The sequence below is a fragment of the Gekko japonicus genome, unplaced genomic scaffold (assembly GCF_001447785.1).
Source record: "Gekko japonicus isolate JY-2015 unplaced genomic scaffold, Gekko_japonicus_V1.1 scaffold33, whole genome shotgun sequence".
In the NCBI taxonomy this organism is placed as follows: Eukaryota; Metazoa; Chordata; class Lepidosauria; order Squamata; family Gekkonidae; genus Gekko; species Gekko japonicus.
In genome coordinates this window covers 317,259-334,912 of record NW_015174272.1, presented here as the reverse complement: position 1 = coordinate 334,912, position 17,654 = coordinate 317,259, and the positions used below count along the sequence as shown (strand labels likewise).

General features: G+C 43.5%; 1 protein-coding gene across 1 annotated transcript in view; it reads right to left on the bottom strand.

Moving 5' to 3' along the window:
• The window catches only part of BPTF (bromodomain PHD finger transcription factor), a 122,461-nt gene that overhangs the window by 81,788 nt on the left and 23,019 nt on the right, over positions 1-17,654 (bottom strand). The window contains exon 4 of the mRNA XM_015423639.1: positions 8,831-9,653. Coding sequence (XP_015279125.1) covers positions 8,831-9,653 — 823 coding nt within the window. The remainder of the gene's footprint in view (positions 1-8,830; positions 9,654-17,654) is intronic.

The window sequence follows — 17,654 nt, the reverse complement described above, 5'->3', positions numbered from 1 at the left end:
TATGCTATGAAGAATGCATCCCTCAGTCGCGATACACTACAGGAAAGGACAGGTAAATATCCCCCTTCCTGTGCAGCACTGCTCGCATACACCATTTAATTCATTTATGCTTTAAAATTTACAATACAATGTTGTTCAGTCGCACAGTCGAGTCCGACTATTTGCAACCCCATGGACCACAGCACGCCAGGCCCTCCTGTCTTCCTCTATCCTCCGGAGTTTGCCTGATTTTCTGGAGGTAACTCGAAGTCAGGCTATTTACAAGCATTTACTAAATGAAGGTGGTATCAGAACAACAGACTTACTGGGAGGGCTCCTTTTATTCAGAGGAATGGAGGGCATATTTGACTGATGGTTTAGTCCTCCCATCAACAGCAGGAGCCAGGGAGTAACTTTCAGCTACCTATGCTTGATATAACTAATTTCTGTAATAAACATACATCTTCCACAGCACAAAGTGATCCAATCAGTAAAGAGACAAAGGCTTATAATTATTACCAGCTAACAACACTGTGAAATTTTGTAATTGTTTTCATTCATGCTTTACTAAGTACTGCATTATATTTTATTTCGATCTTTAATAAACACTTTAAAATTTAAAAAACCACTGAAAACAACTGAGTGAAATTCCAATTAGCTCCTGTAGTCAAGAAAAATGAAAAATAACCCCACCCCTTGTAAAAAGCACAATGGAACAAGGATGCAGAAGAAATCTTTATGGCGTCCTATTTAATGTTTTCACTCAAAGGAAGAGGGCTTCCCTGATGGATAAGACGTTCCAATGTTGTATTCAGATTTCAGGTGGGTTTAGCTGTCAGAGAGAAAACATTTTGCAGTACCTGCTACATGCCTCTGCAATCAAAAACTGAATCAGCCAAAGTGGTGACGTCCATAGTATCTCTCAAAGACAGAACCAGAAGCCCATGCAGCCACCTTGCATGTGTTTCCCACTGAACCATTGTTTTGAACGCTGCCATTGTGGCTGCATTTGTTATGGAGTACCCTGTGATCCCCCCTCAGGTGCTTGTTTAAACTGTGCTTCTTCAGCAGCTAAATATATTCCAGTGGGAGAATCAGTGTGGCGTACTGGTTAGAGACCCAGTTTTGAATGTGCATTCTGCCGTGGAAGTTTGCTGGGTGACCTTGGGCCAGTCACACACACTCAGCCTAACCTATCTGACAGGTTTGTTGTGAGGATAAATGGAGAAGAGAATGATGTAAGCTGCACTGGATCCCCCCTAGTGAGAAAGGTACAGTATAAATGAAGTAAAGAAAATAAATTAAATAAACATTCCTTTAACTGTCTGCTTAGTCAAACCTTGGATTGCCTTCCTGTCTTTCATGGATAGATGAAAGCAATGAACAAGGGCTCTGATTACTCAACAGATGTGTTCTGCACTGTTAAGACCCTCCTAAGATTGTGGTCTGAAGGCCGTGAACTGTGGAATACAGTACTGAACTTGGGCAAGAACAGTGGATTTGTTTGGAAAACAACTTTCTCTTTCTAAAGTATAGAAAGCCCAACTGGATGGAAAGGGCCCCCAAATCAGACATACTTCCAGCTGAGGTAACTATATGCAGAAAAAGGACCTTCAAAGTTATCATCTTCAGACACTAATCAGTTCACAACACTTGCATTACATGTAACCCTCCGGAAGAGAAATGATGAAGCACTAAAGATGACATGGGGTGTCTTGATATCACTCTGCCTTGCACTGGAGAAAGTGCCACGGTGGACTTCCGGTTTAAGCGTTTCGCCACTCGGACGCTTCCCGTCTCGCTCTGATGGAGACGCGCCGAGACCCGGCTGACGGGAGAGGTTCGAGTTTGTCCCGGACCTCCCCAAGGTCTCTATAGGAGACCCCCAGCCTGGGGAGCTGAGGAGAGCCACTTCCAAGGCAACGGCCAAGGAATTGAGGCTCACCTTCTTCCCCAAAAGGTACCGTCGCTTCGGAGCCAGTATGGCACCCAGACGACTGCCGGAGCAAGCGATCACGATCAAACTTCTAAAAATGCTTCCAAAAGATCTCCAAGGCTCCAAACTGTGAGTTAAGCAAAGCTCAGGTGAAAAAAGTGAACTGAACCTTGGTAGTAATTGGACGCACCTAAGTTTGAAGCGCTGGGGGAGAGGAATTCAAGCACACACCCCCTATTTTGAGTAAACTTTAAAAACGGTTTTAAATCGGAAATAAAAAGACTTTGAGCTAAAAGAAGCGCATAAGAAGTTAAGTGGATGCAAAAACTGCTAAAGTATACAAAGCGGGATTAAATCGCATAACTTTTGTCTTGTTTTGGAAAACTTACTTCTTGTTGATATTATGGCTGGGAGAGGACGGAGGGCGCCGGAGAAAAAACTGGTGACTGGAAATAACATACCAACGACTCCCTCCCAGAACCAGGAGGTAACTACAGACTTTTCTTCACTGTTAACAAATGCACTGCGCCCCCTAATGGATCAGATGACTAACCTCAACAATAAGCTGGACAATGTCCAAGAACAATTGAACCAAATGGATAAAAGAACCTCAGCAACTGAGAAAACATTGAAAAAGATGGAAAAACAGACTGAGAGCATTAACATAAGAGTGATGAAGAAGAGAAGGAGAGATCCTCTGATAAAGTGCAACTAATACAGCTCCAGCTGGAAAGATCCATGTACGTTCTACATTTCCATGGGATCCCTGAAGAGAAGAACGAGGATTTAAAAAAACTTTTGCCGGTTGCCTTGGCCCCATTAATGGATTACAAACAAGAAGATTTAATAAAAGAGATGGATGTGGCTTATAGGACTTATCCGGACTTCATAAAGAAAAACAAACTCCCAGGGGAAACCTACCTAAAATTCACGAAACGATCTACCGGAGAACTGGTGCTAAAGTCAACAATGGGAAAAACCTTAAAAATCAAGAATGAAGACGTAAAATTTTTGAAAGACATCCCCTTTGAAGTTAGAAAACAGAGGAAACTCTACAGGATGCTCACTCTCACTCTGCAAAAAAAAAAAGGAATAGCATATAGATGGTTATTCCCAGAAGGGCTGAGCTTCAACTACCGGGACAAAAAATATAAAATAGACTCTGTTCCAAAAGCGGAAAAATTTATGGATCAAATGTTTAATATAAAAAGAAGCAGAAGGAAAAGAATTTAAAACCAGATGGGGAGGAAGAAGAAGAAGAATCCTACTCACAGGATTCAACAAGCCAAAACTCCACGTCATCAGAATTATCTGAAACGGAGAAAGGAGAGGTTGCCCCCAAACTCCTGAAAATGAAGAAATGCAAGAAGAAAAGACTCTAGAACAGTGGTGGCGAACCTATGGCACGGGTGCCAGAGGTGGCACTCAGAGCCCTCTTTGTGGGCACGCATGCCATCACCCCAGCCAGGCCCAGACCATCATTAAAGTGTCGAATTCTCTGCCAAATAATTTTAAGTAAATGAAAGCATTTGGGATCGCTTTCCTTACTTTGGATCATCTGAAGTTAATGTATGAGTTCTTTTTTCTAAAGTAAAACCTCAGCATTCAGGTTAAATTGCCGTGTTGGCACTTTGTGATAAAGGTCACAGTTTGGGCACTCGGTCTCTAAAAGGTTCGCTATCACTGCTCTAGAACTAAGACAATAGTACTACCGTGTTTCCCCGAAAATAAGACACTGTCTTATATTTATTTTTTCTCAAGAAAACACACTAGGGCTTATACCACAAATGCATAGAAATCCTGCTAGGGCTTATTTTTGGGGTAGGTCTTATTTTCGGGGAAACAGGGTAATGGCAGTAACTGTGTTAAGCTATTAAAGGTGTACTATCATAATTGAATCATTGTATAACTTGTAATATTAGGTTAAAAAGAATTATTTTCCCAACTATTCAGATTGTGACATGTAATAGACCTTTTCCTTTCCCCAAATCCAGTAGATGAAATAGATTAGAATGGATATTTTTCCTCTCCCTATCAAGTAGATATATGTATTAGATTTCCTTTACCCATCACCCTTAGTATTAGTGTCAGTGTATTAGTATCCCATACTTGTAGTGTGTAGAAAATGAAAAAAAGGAAAAAAAATTCCCCTTCGGGGGGGCCAAGAAAAAAAAAAAGAGAAAGTACCATGGTGCCTGCTTTGATTATTGGGCCTCAGATCTCAACCTAACCCATCTTGTAAGAATGACAATATCTCAGAAAAAGAAGAAGAAAAGATTGGATTTATACCCTGCACTTCACTACCCAAAGGAGTCTCAGTTCTCCTTTCCCTTCTCTTCCCCACAACAGATACCCTGTGAGGTAGGTAGGGTTGAGAGAGCTCTAAGAGAACTGTCCTTGAGAGAACAGCTCTGACAGAACTATGGCTTGCCCAAGGTCATCCATCACACACAAAATCTGCTTATTAACACCTTAGTTTCCTCATGTTTCTGAGGAAGATGTAAAGAGTCCCAGCAGCCAGGGAATTGATTTATTCTGCACCAGCACATTTAAAATGGATGAAGAACCTGGCCAGCTGAGCTTTGCTTAGGTGAAGAGGTCCCAACAGAGGACTAATTTTACTTGAAAATCCACAGTTGCCATGGATCCAGACTTTGCCAGTTCAATCAGTGTGCTTGTAGGTTGGTGACTCTGCTGTTCTGCTCCAGTGTGAGTGAAGTCAGCTGATTCTCAGGTCAAGTTCTCCTTCTGCAGGTCTCTGTACCTGGTCATCCCACCCCATCTCACCCAAGTCTGTTTATGCAGGCCTTGCCCTTCGCCATCACAGTGTCAGTTCTTTAAGCATACATGCAACCTCTGGCTTCTGGGACTAAAGGCCAGGAAAGCTAAGCTAATCTGATCATTTATGGCCCCGGTCACACGGGAGGTTTTGGCCCGCAGGAGGGACGGATCGGGGGCGCAGCAAACGGGCGCGATCACACCGCAACATCTAGGAAGCGGCGCGCACCAGTCCCCAATCCGTCCCTTCAGGCCGAAAACGCGCATTAAAAAAATCCCTAGGAAATAGTAGCACCAACCTGAAACGCCGCAGCAAGCGCAGCCATGGGATCACCGGCGCGCCCGTCTTCAGGAGCATTCGAGGCTCCCGGAAGAACTGCGCATGCGCACACATGCGCAGCCGGCTTCCTCGCTCTCCCTTCTGTGGCTCCCCCCCCCGGCATCTGATCGTGCCGGGGAGCAACTGCGCGGCAGCTCAGGGGATCAGTCTGATCCTGCTGCCACGTGTCTGTTTTGGTGCGGCTCTAAAAAGCCGCACTTTGGCCGCGTCAATTTCCCCTGTGTGACCGGGGCCTTAGTTGCAAGTAGTAGAGGTTCATCCTCCTGGGACCACAGCTCTTGCATAGGGGAATTCAGACTCTGAGCTTCCCATTCTTGCAAGCTGGCATTCATGCCAATCTTGAAGATCTCCTTGATCTGAACAGGATTGCTCCTGGACAGAGGAAGATCTAGAGCTGAACACTCCATGACGTGTTGAAGCTGGTGACAAAGTAACTCACTGATTCCTCGAGAGCAAATGCCACTTTGAAAGGAGAACACAGTCCACTGAAGGGTTTTCAAATGCACTTGTACCCAGGAAACATTCTACGTAGGTGATCGGGAATGACCGGATTTGAGCCAGGTCATACGTTCTTGAGATCATCACCTGCTTGGCTGATCTAACCAGCTTCCCTCTACTATCCTGCAGCATGAAAATGCCTTCCTTTGCTTGAACTAACAAGCCCTAGATGTTAGATGCACCCAAGTGGTGACAGTTTCCACATGGATGATGAAGCTGTGACACATTAAGAACTGAGTTGAGTGGGCTCAATCTCTGACCGTTCTATCCCTAGAGAGGGACCTGATGAGTAGGTTGTCTTCATGGGGATGAATATGCACGTCCCTTGTTCTCATGGTTATAGTTACCGTAAGAAGCAGAAGAGATTGGATTTATACCCCGCCCTTCACTCAGTGTCTCAGAGCGGCTTACAAACTCCTTCCCCTCCCTCTCCCCACAACAGACACCCTGTGAGGTAGGTGGGGCTGAAAGTTCTGTCAGAAGCTGCTCTCTGAAGAACATCTCTGACAGAACTATGACTTGCCCAAGGTCATCCAGCAGCTGCAAGTGTAGGAGTGGGGAATCAAACCCGGTTCTCCCAGATTAGAGTCCATGCACTTAACCACTACACCAAAATTAGGTAAATACCCAGGGGGCTGAAAAGTAATAGGTAAGACGGAAAGTAAGCTTAGAGAAAAATTCTACCCTTAGAGCACTGCAAGGCATGGGTTTCCACGCACACTGCTTTCCTGACACAAAGCAAACTGGAGGGAACTTCCTGCCTCCTGCTAATGATGGGAGGTTCAGCTCATCAGTCAAGAATGCCATCATACTCTGAGAGCAAGTGTGCACACATGCTTAGGAAACCCTAAATCAAACAGAGCCTCAGGAACTCTGGCTGAAAGTGTAGGATAACAATGTTTTAAATAGACAAAGAATGCTGATGGCACTCAGGACAAACCTTGCCAAGGAAAGAAAGGAATAAACAGGGTAACATATTAGAACATGTACCATTACCCATTAGCAGAACAGAATCTACCAAAACATGAACAGAAAATAGCCTTATGTCTAATAACCTGGGAATAAACTAAATTTACCCAATTACTTACGGGTATATGAACAGCAATAATGATGCTCACAATGCATCTCACACACACACCCAAGTTGTGCCAACCCTCCCAGAACTACTGGGCCCACAAGGCTCATGGAATCAAACAGACAGGACTCTCCGTGACATCACATCCTGCCTACCTCTCCAACTGCTTTATCTTTTGGTCTGCCACAACATCTCTGAAAAGAAGGGCTGTACCACCATGCTCCAAGATGTAATGTCACACTGCAATCAGAATCCTTGAGAATTTGTAGTGCTCCTGCATGTGAGCACTGTATTTTATTATCCCATCATAGTGGAATTGTGAAAATATCATCTGTTACATTATAGTATTGAATTTCAAACTTGAGCTTTAACCAATTGTCCATTGTAATAAGCAACTGGCTAGTTTGAGCACAGTAGAGTTCTAATGATGCTCCAACCTAACTCCAACACACCCAAATTCTAGCTATTAATACAGGCACGACATTATAAAGGCAAACCACATTCTGGGATGTTTCTGAAAGATTGTCAGTCCGCAGCTTGGAATTATATATGCAACCTCCACACTTGCACTCTCATTCTTCTGTGCTTTCTCTTATGGTCTCTGGCTTTTGGCAAACTATGGTTTGCAGTTCTCTTCCACAGCAGAATCTTTAACCCTGATCATCCCATGTGCAATTCTGGTTTGGAGAGGAACTGCAAACCAGTTTGCCCAAAGAGCAACACCAGGATATATGGGAAGGGTGCATGGAAGAATGAGGCTCATACATGTAACATCAAGCGTGGTTTGGCTTTACATTTGAACTAAGCCCTGCTGAATTACATGGCTCTCCGCTTTGTGATCTTGCACCAAAATATTCCAGCCATTCAACTGGGCCAACTGGGGCTAACACTTTTTTGTTGTTGTTCAGTCGCACAGTCGAGTCCGACTCTTTGTGACCCCATGGCTACTGAAGAAGAAAACCTCTCCCTTGTATTTAGGGCCGTATTTCTTGTACCCAAAGGTACAGTGACCACAAGGCTACACTACATCTGAAAAGGCTTTATTTTACATTTTAAAAGCAAAAGGTGTTTAAATCAGCCACTGTGTGGCAAAGAATATGCTTGATAAATAATTCTGCATGCTTCAGAAAGTGTCCTGCCACTAAGACTGAAAAACATACCAATGACCCTACAGATAGGAAAGAACCAGCAACCTTGGCATTTGGATATCACCTGCAAGTACACTGGCAGAATGCAGGCTCATAGGGTTTGACTTTTAACTTATGTCAAGTGGCTGTTCGGTGTTTGGTTTGTTGTTCTTTGTCACTACACAACAGCTGTGAAAACTGCAATGCTCTGAAGGTTACTTATGTGTCCTGTGTAGGTAACTTTACTGCAGCTGCAGTTTTTCTGTTTTTAATAGGTACTCTAAAAAAACCCCTACTTCTCAAATTTTAATAACTAAAAAGGGTCAGTGATCTGCCTCTTGAACGACTGCTAAAACAAATCTTATTAAAACCTGAAAATGTATCTACTGTCATTGGCGGCTGGAGCAGACACTTAATGCTGAGTTCCGTGAGTCTATTTTGTTGTATCTACTGTCATTTGGTCAAGACAACTGTTTTCAGATGCAGCTTCTAATTTCAGGATTCCATAATAATGCTGATACAAAGAATGCATTTTATCACTTGCTCAAATGTTTTAAACCACCACCCCATAATGACAGTTGCAATTACATGAAGCTATTGTCTGGGCTTGAACTGTTTATGTTCAGTTCAGTGCAAGATGGAAAGGAAAGAATGGTTTCACAAAATACTGAATGGAACAGTATTCTTCAGGACAGTCACTAGGACAACCAAACTACCACTTCACACAAATGGCAGTAAGTAATACTATTCCAATCTCACTTCCTCAAATAAAAATCCCAGGCATCTCTCACAAACAATAAGAAACAGCACAACTTTGTTGTTTTTAACAGGTCCATACAGTTGCATCTCAAAATTTTAAAGCACAAATATAAAGTTGTGATCCAAGGCAAGTCTGATTCTTCCAACTGTGGTTACTGCCATGGGCACCATATCTCCCCCCATTAAAACAAATTATGATTTGGAATTTTTACATGAAAATATACAACACATTTTGCCCCTACATTAAAAACAAAAGCATCCCTTAATTATTTTTTTAAAATCAGGTTTATAAAGCACATACTATTACACATGCTACTGTTTCCATAACATTTACTTACATAACAATCCTCCTGTTCAGGAACCAGTATTTCCGTCTGTTTCTGTCATATCCAATAGGTTCATGCCGAATGTATGGTTTATTTTTTTGGATTTCAGCAATACAGTCCGTTACGCCAGGCACCTTATGTGCTACACAAACTTCACACTGCCATTCATCCTCTGGTACCTCTTCAAGAGGTGGTTTCACACACTCTAAGTGGTACACAGCTGAGCAAGTCTCACAGCAAAGCAAATCCCCCAGTTTGTGACAAACTCTACAATGGTCATCATATTGTATCACACCTTCTGACATTAATTCCTCACGTGCAATGTTTGTTGTAAGAAACTGATCCACTAAAAACTGCAGAACTTTGATTTTATTCTCAACTGGTCCATAAGGATAGTCTTCTGCCTCTTGAAAAGGAAGAACATGATGATATTCCTTGTCACTCTCACAATATACCCGCAGGACCTCAGGCCACGTCATCCCATCTATGAAGTACAATGTGGAATTCACACTATCTTTGAGGTCAGCAGGTCCAAAGGTAGTATTTGAAGTGTCTTCTTCACGTAAAACAGCTTTTAAAAGCACTATATGCATTTCTGCCATAAGTGTACACTGCTCCTGACTTACCAGAGCAGCACAGAAGTCTTCAAAACGAAAAGGGGACAAGCGTAAAACACTGCCAAAGTTCCGCAGTACCTCATAGATGGCAATAACATTCATTATTTGCTCATTAGGCACCATTAAGTCCTCTGAGGATTTAGGCAAGTCAAGGGGAGGGATATCCTTTTCTTCCAATATTGGAGAACGCGGACGATGTACTCTTTGTCTCCTCCTCCCTATAAACAAAAGGAACACGTAAGGTTTCATGAATGAAAAAATAGTTAAATCCCCCATTTCAAATTTAACTTTCACTTCTTATGATCCAGGTAGAATTCTACTGCCCAAGTTCCACCAGTCCCAAGCTTCCAAAAGGTCATAGACTGTGCTTATTTCAAATTCTATTTGAGACGAAGTTACTTCTGGAAATTATTTGTGAAAACCAGACAGAGAAGAATGAAATTGCTATTTAAAAATAAGGTAATAGATACAGTTTTTAAAATCAGTATGTTTATTTCATCATTATATTTCTATATATTCCAAATAAAGTATCTTACCTGAAGCAACTAATATAATATTTAATATCCTAACCCAGTTCTTAACATTCTTTTCTAAAAAGAAAGGAGGTTAAAAAATGGAAATGAAAGTGACAAATGCCTGGTGAATATTATTTTTTTTGGCCATTTTGCAAAAATCAGAATATTTACATTTTTCACTATCAAATCTGGGATAATGGAACATTCTTCCCTTTTATACTACCTGCTTTACGTATCACCTGCAAAAGTTGTTACTGTGGTTGGTTCAACAATCTAAATTAATAATCGCTTGAAAAATAACTGCTTCTGTAATTAAACCTATAATAATTTTAAACTTCAACATATAGTACAAGTATGAAAAAGCTGTAAATGTTATGGGGGAAATTCACAGAATTCTATTTCTTTACTATTATTTGTGTTGCATATTAGGACAATTACTGACAAAAGCAAAGTATGTGATGTTCATGATGACAAGATTTTCCAAATTATTCTACATTCTAGCATAATTGTGCATTCTTCTTCATTTAAAGGAACAATGATCTTAACTGTGCATTAATTATTCTGAATTCAAAAATGTTTGAGAAGATTGCTCTGGTGAATGGGGATGAGGGTAGGAGAAGCAGTTTAACTGCAAATGGTTCCCAGCACAAACAGACAGACATAATTATTCTCATCCTTTCTCATTCTGTGCAAAAGATTTAACTGCTTAGCAAACCACTTTTTCCCTCCACAGATCTACAGCAACTGCTGAAGCCTGTTGTTTTACCTTGGTAGCAATCCTAAACCATAAATATGCAATTTTCACAAGAATCCAAAAAATACATCCCTAATTAACCCCTGTGTACAACAATCTCACTCCAACTTCAAAGCACCAAAGTTTTGCCTTTAACAATATCCACTGCAATAGATACCAAAAAATTGCAATAGCTTCTCACGTGTTACACACATGAAATAACTGTTAAAATATTCTTAAACCAACTGATTCTGTAATTTGCAGCTCTTCGTGAATTTTGTGCCTGTATTTTAGAACGGTAGCTTTAAATTATTGCTTAGACGCTGAGCAATTCTACCCTTAAATAAAAGTACAGTGCCACGACACCACACTAATTGCACAATGGATTCCAGATTAAGGATGCCCTGTCTGCAGTCTTATTGTCACCTCTAAAATTTCAGCCTCAAGATGAAAAAGTCTACAGCAAATTCTTATCTTATTTATATATTAATAGAAGGAAACAATGCATAAAGACATTATGCCAATTAGAATTCCTTAATTTGGGGACTTTTATAATGAAGTTAAACTGTTACTAAAATGTCACTTTTTCCAATGTCAGAGTTTTCATTTAGAGCTGGCACACAAGTCCACTGATCCATCAATTGACCATCCATTATCTGACTACAGTAAAATATTTCACAAAACTAACAGTGCCTCTGTATATGTGGCTGCTAACTTTTTAATTTCATTACACTGTCATTTCTTAGCAAATCAAGGGTGGGAATTGACAGTGTTCCACCATATCCTGCAATAATCTATGTCCAAAGGCGGCATCGGCTGCAGAGAAGGAATTAAGTTTGTAGTGTCTGACAAAGGTTGAGATTACAGACCATGTTGCCATCTTGCATACTCCTTTCCACTAAGGCTTGATGATCAAAGGTTGCAGTAGTGGCTGCACTTCTCATTGAGTAGACTATGAGCCCTACTGAAACCAGAATGTTCCTTGCCCCTCACGCATGGGAGATGGCACTGTTGAATGGCATAGCTGATGGCTGATCTGAACATAATCTTCCCTTGTTTGCAGCTGTTAACGAAGTGCAAGTCCATCTTTCTGATGGATTCTGTACATTGGGGGTAGATACTGAGGGCCCTCTGGAGGTCTGAGAAGTGCTACTCTCTCTCCTTGGGGTGGCTAGAAAGTGGGCAGAAGAAAGGGAGGTGAATCTCCTGGTTCTTGTGGAAGGTTGAGTTCACCTGGGTGATAAAGGTGGGATCTGGCCTGAGCACCACCTTGTCCTTGTGGAAGACATGTAGGCCTTTTCTGGCTGACATGGCTCCCAGTTTCAACACCCTTCTAGCTGAAATCACTACCATGAGGAAGGGGGCTTTTGTGCACAGCCATTTTAGGGGGAACCTCCCTTAAGAACTTGAAAGGATTAGGGAGAGCCGAAAGAACTATATAGAGTCTCCGTGAACATCACCTGTAGACCACAGCAGGCATGATCTGAGCAACCTATTGGAGAAAGTAATTATGAGGATGTCTAGTTAAGGGACATTAGCTACATAAGGTAGGATTGTAACCATAGCTGCTACCTGGCAAGGAAGGGTGGACATTTGTAGCTTTTGATGAACACCCTCTGAAGGAGGGCCAACTGATGGCCCAGGCCAGGGTCGAGGGGGTTGACGTGCTTGCATTGGCACCACTTTGAGAAAGTTCTTTCCCATATAGTATTGTAGATGCATCTTGTGGAGGCCCTCCTAGAAGCTATGATAGTCTTTGCAAGCTCTGAGTAGCAGCCAAGGTTCAAGACTACATTTCTTTCAAGAGCCACATGGTCAGATGGAGCCACTCTGGATCCAGATGCCAAATCAGCCCTTGCTGCAATATGTCTGGGCTCATGAAAATCTCCCAGGGGGCCTGAACTGAGAGTTCCATCAAGGATGGAAACCATGGCTTGCCAAGCCAATATGGAGCGACAAAGATCAACTCCATCTCCTCCTGACATATCTTCCATAGAACTTTGGATCACTGGGAGGGGTGGAAGGATGTATAGTAAACCCTTTGGCCACAGAGAGGTTAGAGCATCCACTCATTCTGACTCAGGGAGATGGATCTGGAGAAAAAACGTGGTACCTGATGAGGCAAACAGATCCATTTCCAACATTCCGAACTGCTTCTCTGCCCAGAAAAGGGATGAATTGGGCCTCTGCATGTAGGGGATAACCTGGAGCCCCCCCCCCCCGCCCGAAAAATTATCTGTCCTGATGAACACATGTCGGTCCCTAATGTCTGCCCAGAAGGAGAAATCCAAGGTGAGTTCTTGAGTTCCAAGGTGTTAATGTCCATCATCTTTTCCTCTGATGTCCATATGCCTTGGGCTGGATGGCTAAGCAGTGATGTTGCTCAACCAGAAAAACTTGTGGTATAAAAAGTTGCAGGGTGTGGTCTGAGATATAGAATTGGTCCTGTCTCAGTTGCAGGGGCCAGCCCACCAGACCATGTTCTGTCTCAGAAACAGTTTTAGGTTTGGAGTTAAGTTACTCCTCCACAGAATCTCAAGTTGATGGAGAAACCACTGAAGCGGTCTGGTAGGTAATCACACCAATGAAACTGTCCCTATGCAGGAGATTATTCAGCCCTGGAGGCTTGCCAGGAACATCAGCTGGGTAATCTTGGCTTTCATCAGATCTTTTGGTCGAGCTCAAAATCCCCGGGGGGAGGGGGCTTGTCTGCCAGAGGGAAGCATATTCTGGCATGTGCTGTATCCCCTGTGATGAGGTAAATCTCCTTTTTTCCTTGTTTAAAGTGAACCCTTGGATTTCCAGGAGCTGAATGGTTCTGAGGGTGTCCCTGATCGCTGGCTCCAAAGTGGGAGAACAGATGAGGATGTCATCAGATAAGGATGGATTTGAATTCCTTGCTAGAAGATCAGGTCCACTAGAGCTACAAGGACCTTGGATAACTGGGGCTTCAGGGGTTTGAGCACTGGCCCTCCTTTGATCTGGCCTAATCCAGGATAAGGCGTGATGAGAACAAGAGGAATGAGAGAGAAAGGATCTCCTATCATCTTTCCACAGACTCTTGGGCATGGCTCTCTTATTATCTCTGGTTTCCACCAGGATCTTGCTGAGAGCCACTGAACAGCCTTCCACCTTGAAGTGGGTAGGCTATTACTGTGAACTTTGAATGGGGATCCACTTGCCATGTGCAAAGCCACAGCTATGGAGCAGGATACAAAGGTCACTGCGTGGAGGAAGGCATCCGCTAAGAAGGTGACCACCTTGTGAATGTGGCTGGTACCCTCTATTGTCCTTTGGTTGTTGCTTGGAGTGAGCTGGACCAGCTTCAGGGCCCACACAATGGCTGCTCTAGAGATTAAGGCAGAGTTAGCTGGTGCCGTGATGGTCATTGCCATGGCCTTATGGGATTTCTGCAGCACATAGTCTGCTTTTCTATCCAGTTCATTCCTTATGGATTATGAATTGTAGCACTACTGTTAGAGCATCTACTAGGGCAGTGATGGTGAACCTTTTAGAGACCGAGTGCCCAAACTGCAACCCAAAACCCACTCATTTATCACAAAGTGCCAACATGGCAATTTAACCTGAATACTGAGGTTTTAGTTTAGAAAAAACAACTCATACATTAACATAAGATGATCCAAACAAAGGAAGGAAAGCAATCCCAAATGTTTTCATTTACTTAAAATTATTTGGCAGAGAATTCCACACTTTAATGACGGTCTGGGCCTGGCTGGGGCGATGGCACGCGTGCCCACTGAGAGGGCTCTGAGAGCCGCCTCTGGCACGCATGCCATATGTTCGCCACCTAGGGGAACATATAAGAATTCCATAGCTTGAGGAACCAAGAAATAAATCTTTCGGTAACATTTGGGAACTGCCTGTTAGATATAGCTTGGCCCACTCTCCCCTCATCAGCCTTTTGAAAAAAACGGGAAAGGGAAACTAACCTCTATGAGGAAGGAGCCCTGGAAAAAATTCCTTGATCCCCCTGGGGCCTGGATTATTCCCTGAAGGTTCCTCCCTGGAGTCAGAGATTTCTGTGACGTGTAGTGCTTAGGATAAAAGGGACTAGTCATCCGCATTGAACAGGCATGTGGGTTGGTCAGCAACTACAGAGGCCTCCTCTGAGGAAAACTGTCCCGCCTCCTTCCCTGGTTCTGACTGTGACGAGAGGCTGTCCATCCCTGAGGGGTAGCCATGGACCCTAGCAAGGGTGGCAGCAGCAGAAGAGGCTTTGAGAGCCACTATGGCGGGCCACTGAGAGAGAGGGACCCAATAAGATGAAGCCTGCTCCTCCCTATGCCTATACCTTTGCTTGTTGGCAGTCAAGGGTGATCTTAGGTTGGAGTGCTTCAATCCCTGTGATGGAGTGAGGGAGGAACACTATCACGTGCCTTGCAGCTTCTCTCTCATGACTCTCTTTAAGAATTCCATAATGTCAGCTGAGGAAAGATTCCACCCGCCCACAACCTCAGAAGCAGTGGGAGAGAGACAGCACCTTACCCCCTGAAGATCTACTCTGGTGGTCAAGGAGTCCCTCTGGTTCAGGAGAGGATCCAACAGAGCAGCCTGGCATGCCATCACAGCCCCATGGGAGCTGAACTGGCAGCTGAGAGAGCAAAGGGGTGTCCAACGGGGGGAGCCAAGCATGTCACTGTAGCCCCCAGGGTCAAACTGGCAGCTGAGAGCGCCTTGGGGGCTGTCCAACGAGGGAGACTGGTGTTCCATCGTAGCCTCCAGGGGCCAAATTGGCAGCCAAGAGAACCATTTGCACCCAAGGAGCCATTTTCATACCTTTCAATGGGGTGTTTTTAAACATTTTTGTTTTTGGGCCCCAGCAGTCTTCCTAGGCCACTCTGGGCTAGACTCAGTGGGGGAGCTGTCTTCCCAAGAGACAGATGGGAGGAGAGGGTCTCCATCATTTTCAGAGGTAAACTCATCTTTTTAATATCCCTCCAGAGCCTCCAAGGCTTGCTACAGGGCCATTCTCTTCCATGTTCCTCCATGGAAAGGGGGGGGGGGGAGAAAAAATTACGAAGACAAAAGCAGCAGAGCTAACAGGGAAGTATGAAAGGAACGAAGAGAAAGAGGAACAGTTGGAGAGGTTAGTAAACTCTCCCTCAGGTATAAAATCTCTCCAGGAGAAAAAGCAAATAAAAAAGAGCAAAGAGCTTTGCTCCAAAACTGCACTCCCTAATGAGGCAGGAAGCAAACTGAGCCAGGGTGACTCCCACCATGGAGACTGGAAGTTGAAGAGTTTAGTCCTGCCTCCCTGTGCAATTCGTGGGAATCACCCATTCCAAGATGCCCTCCTCTTCAGACTGAGAAGTATCCTTTTTCATCCTTGGGAAGCTGTACTCCTAAATGCCAGGCTAGCTGCAGGTGCGTTTACTACTGGAATTTTTAGAAGTTTAGTGACCACATGAAGAAAAGAATAAAGCACAAAAGAATGTTCAACATGAAACCCTTAAGAAAATGGGATGGCCTACTCTTGCTTGACTTCTGGGATAACGAACCTGGGAAACAGAAAAATGGAGTCTAACTCCCTGGACTCCAACATAACCTCTAGGTCCCCTTTATCTGATTCTTCCTTCTACTCAATCCTGTACCTGCTCTGTCTTGGGAGCTGAAAGCTTTAAAATCTTCAGAGCTTTACAGAGGAGCAAGGGGAGTCCTTCTAGGGGGAAAAGTCATTTGGTGTGCTGGGCAGGAAGGGGCTCTTCATCATCAGACATTTCCACCCACTCCTCAGCTGAATTATTTACAGACTGCTTCATGGGAGCTGAAAGATGAGGACAATGAGGGTGCTTGTGATGAAGCTGCTAGACCCTTCATGGCTGCTTTGGTAGGCCCAGGTGGCTGTGCTCTTTGCTGCCTGGTATCCCACTGTGAAGAAACTTGCTTCTTGGCATCATAAGAGGGAGGGAGTGGGTGGATGTCTAAACCTCTTCAGGGGCACCTCCCGTTGACTGCAATCCCACTGGGAACTAACAAATTGTTCCATCCAGGCCTGGAGTTCCATAGGGATAGAGAGGCCTTCTGCCATTTCCTCTTCCAGTTCAGAAAAATTGCAAGGGGATTCCACCTGCTGCTTACTCATCACTGTGTAGCATGCCCTTTCCCAGTGGTATTAGCCCTAGCAGAGTCCTAGCATCTGATGGAAGGTGAGGAAGCTGCTGAGGCCATTGCCAAGGCTGAGTCACACAGCCCACAGAAACGGAAAGTGAAAGCTGTACAAAAGAAGCAGTTTTGGTGTTTGCTTTTGCAGAGCAGAGAAGAAGAGTAGACAGATCCAGTAAGTAAAATTACATGAATGGAGAAACAAACTTAGGAACCTGATGAATAAACATGGAGCTCTTTCCCAGTCCTGCTCTCGGGAGGCAAGAAATAGAACTGAGGATGGTAGGCACTCCCTCCCCACTAGAGACAAAAGAAACAACCTACTTCCAGTGTCCATGGATTGAGGGTAGGAGAGTACATAATTGTCAGAGTGCCATTCTCTCTTCAAGTAAAAAGGCAATGATTTTTATGGATTCCCCCCCACACACACAGCAAACGCCTGATGTCACATCTCCTGTGGGTCACCAGTTGCAGAAAAGTTCAGTTCCACAGTCTACTGTATCCAACCCATGGCTGAAAGGCATAATTCTATTTTTAAGTTAATTTCATGGTTTAGTAATAACTATAATGAATTAATTGATAGTTAACATAAGAATTAAACATGATTATCAAAGTTTTTTTGTTCTCAATAAAATGCAATGCTTTAAAATATTTGACCATTATTTGGTCAATCCTTTATAAGTCAAATACCCGTCCTGGTTTTTCTGTAGGGGGTATGACTGGTGTGTGCACATATAAATAAACAAGACTATATCAATGACAAATCTTCCCCACAGTCTTCTCCAGTGCTATATATGCCTGCAACCAGAGATGTGGGGTGGAAATCTTCTAGTGCTTCTGTCTGAGGA